Source organism: Apaloderma vittatum, unplaced genomic scaffold (genome assembly GCF_000703405.1).
Source record: "Apaloderma vittatum isolate BGI_N311 unplaced genomic scaffold, ASM70340v1 scaffold29480, whole genome shotgun sequence".
Classification (NCBI taxonomy): domain Eukaryota; kingdom Metazoa; phylum Chordata; class Aves; order Trogoniformes; family Trogonidae; genus Apaloderma; species Apaloderma vittatum.
In genome coordinates this window covers 788-1,496 of record NW_009693357.1, presented here as the reverse complement: position 1 = coordinate 1,496, position 709 = coordinate 788, and the positions used below count along the sequence as shown (strand labels likewise).

General features: G+C 59.5%; 1 protein-coding gene across 1 annotated transcript in view; it reads left to right on the top strand.

Annotated features, from left to right (window-relative positions):
- The window catches only part of LOC104280936 (natural resistance-associated macrophage protein 2-like), a gene marked incomplete at its 3' end in the record, with an annotated part of 6,400 nt that overhangs the window by 5,177 nt on the left and 514 nt on the right, over positions 1-709 (top strand). The window contains 1 exon segment of the mRNA XM_009878752.1: positions 1-51. This exon segment is cut by the window's left edge and continues 27 nt beyond it. Within this exon segment, the coding sequence (XP_009877054.1) occupies positions 1-51 (51 nt within the window).

Here is a 709-nt window from a genome sequence, read left to right as displayed (position 1 = left end):
GGCGCCGTTATCATGCCGCACAACATGTACCTGCACTCCGCCTTGGTCAAGGTAACACGGGTTAAGAAAACGGGGATGGGGCAATCACGCAGTCGCAGCCCCTGGCGGTCTGCTTTGAGCATTTCCTTGGGTGGGGGAACAAAGCAAACAAAATCACAGAAACATTGAGGCTGGAAAAGCACTCTGAGCTCATCACGTCCAGCCTGTGACCAAACACCTCCACATGGGCCAGACCACGGCACTAAGTGCCCCATCCAGCCTCTCCTTAAACACCTCCAGGGAGCGGGGGACCCCCCCTGCCCTGGGCAGAGCATCCCAGGGCCTGAGCACCCTCTCCGGGAGGAAGGGCTGCCTGAGACCCAACCCCAACCTCCCCTGACGCAGTTTCAGGCCGGGCCCTCTCGTCCTATTGCTGGTTGCCCGGGAGAAGAGCCTGACCCCACCTGACTGCACCCTCCCTGCAGGGGGGTGTGGAGAATGATTATCACAGAATCCAAGACTGGTCAAGGCGACCCCACCTGACTGCACCCTCCCTGCAGGGGGGTGTGGAGAATGATTATCACAGAATCCAAGACTGGTCAAGGCTGGAAGGGATCTTAAAGATCATCTCGTTCCAACCCTCTGCTGTGGGCAGGGACACCTCTCTCCCACCTGCCCAGGTTGCTCCAAGCCCCGTCCAACCTGGCCTTGAACCCTTCCAGGGATGGGG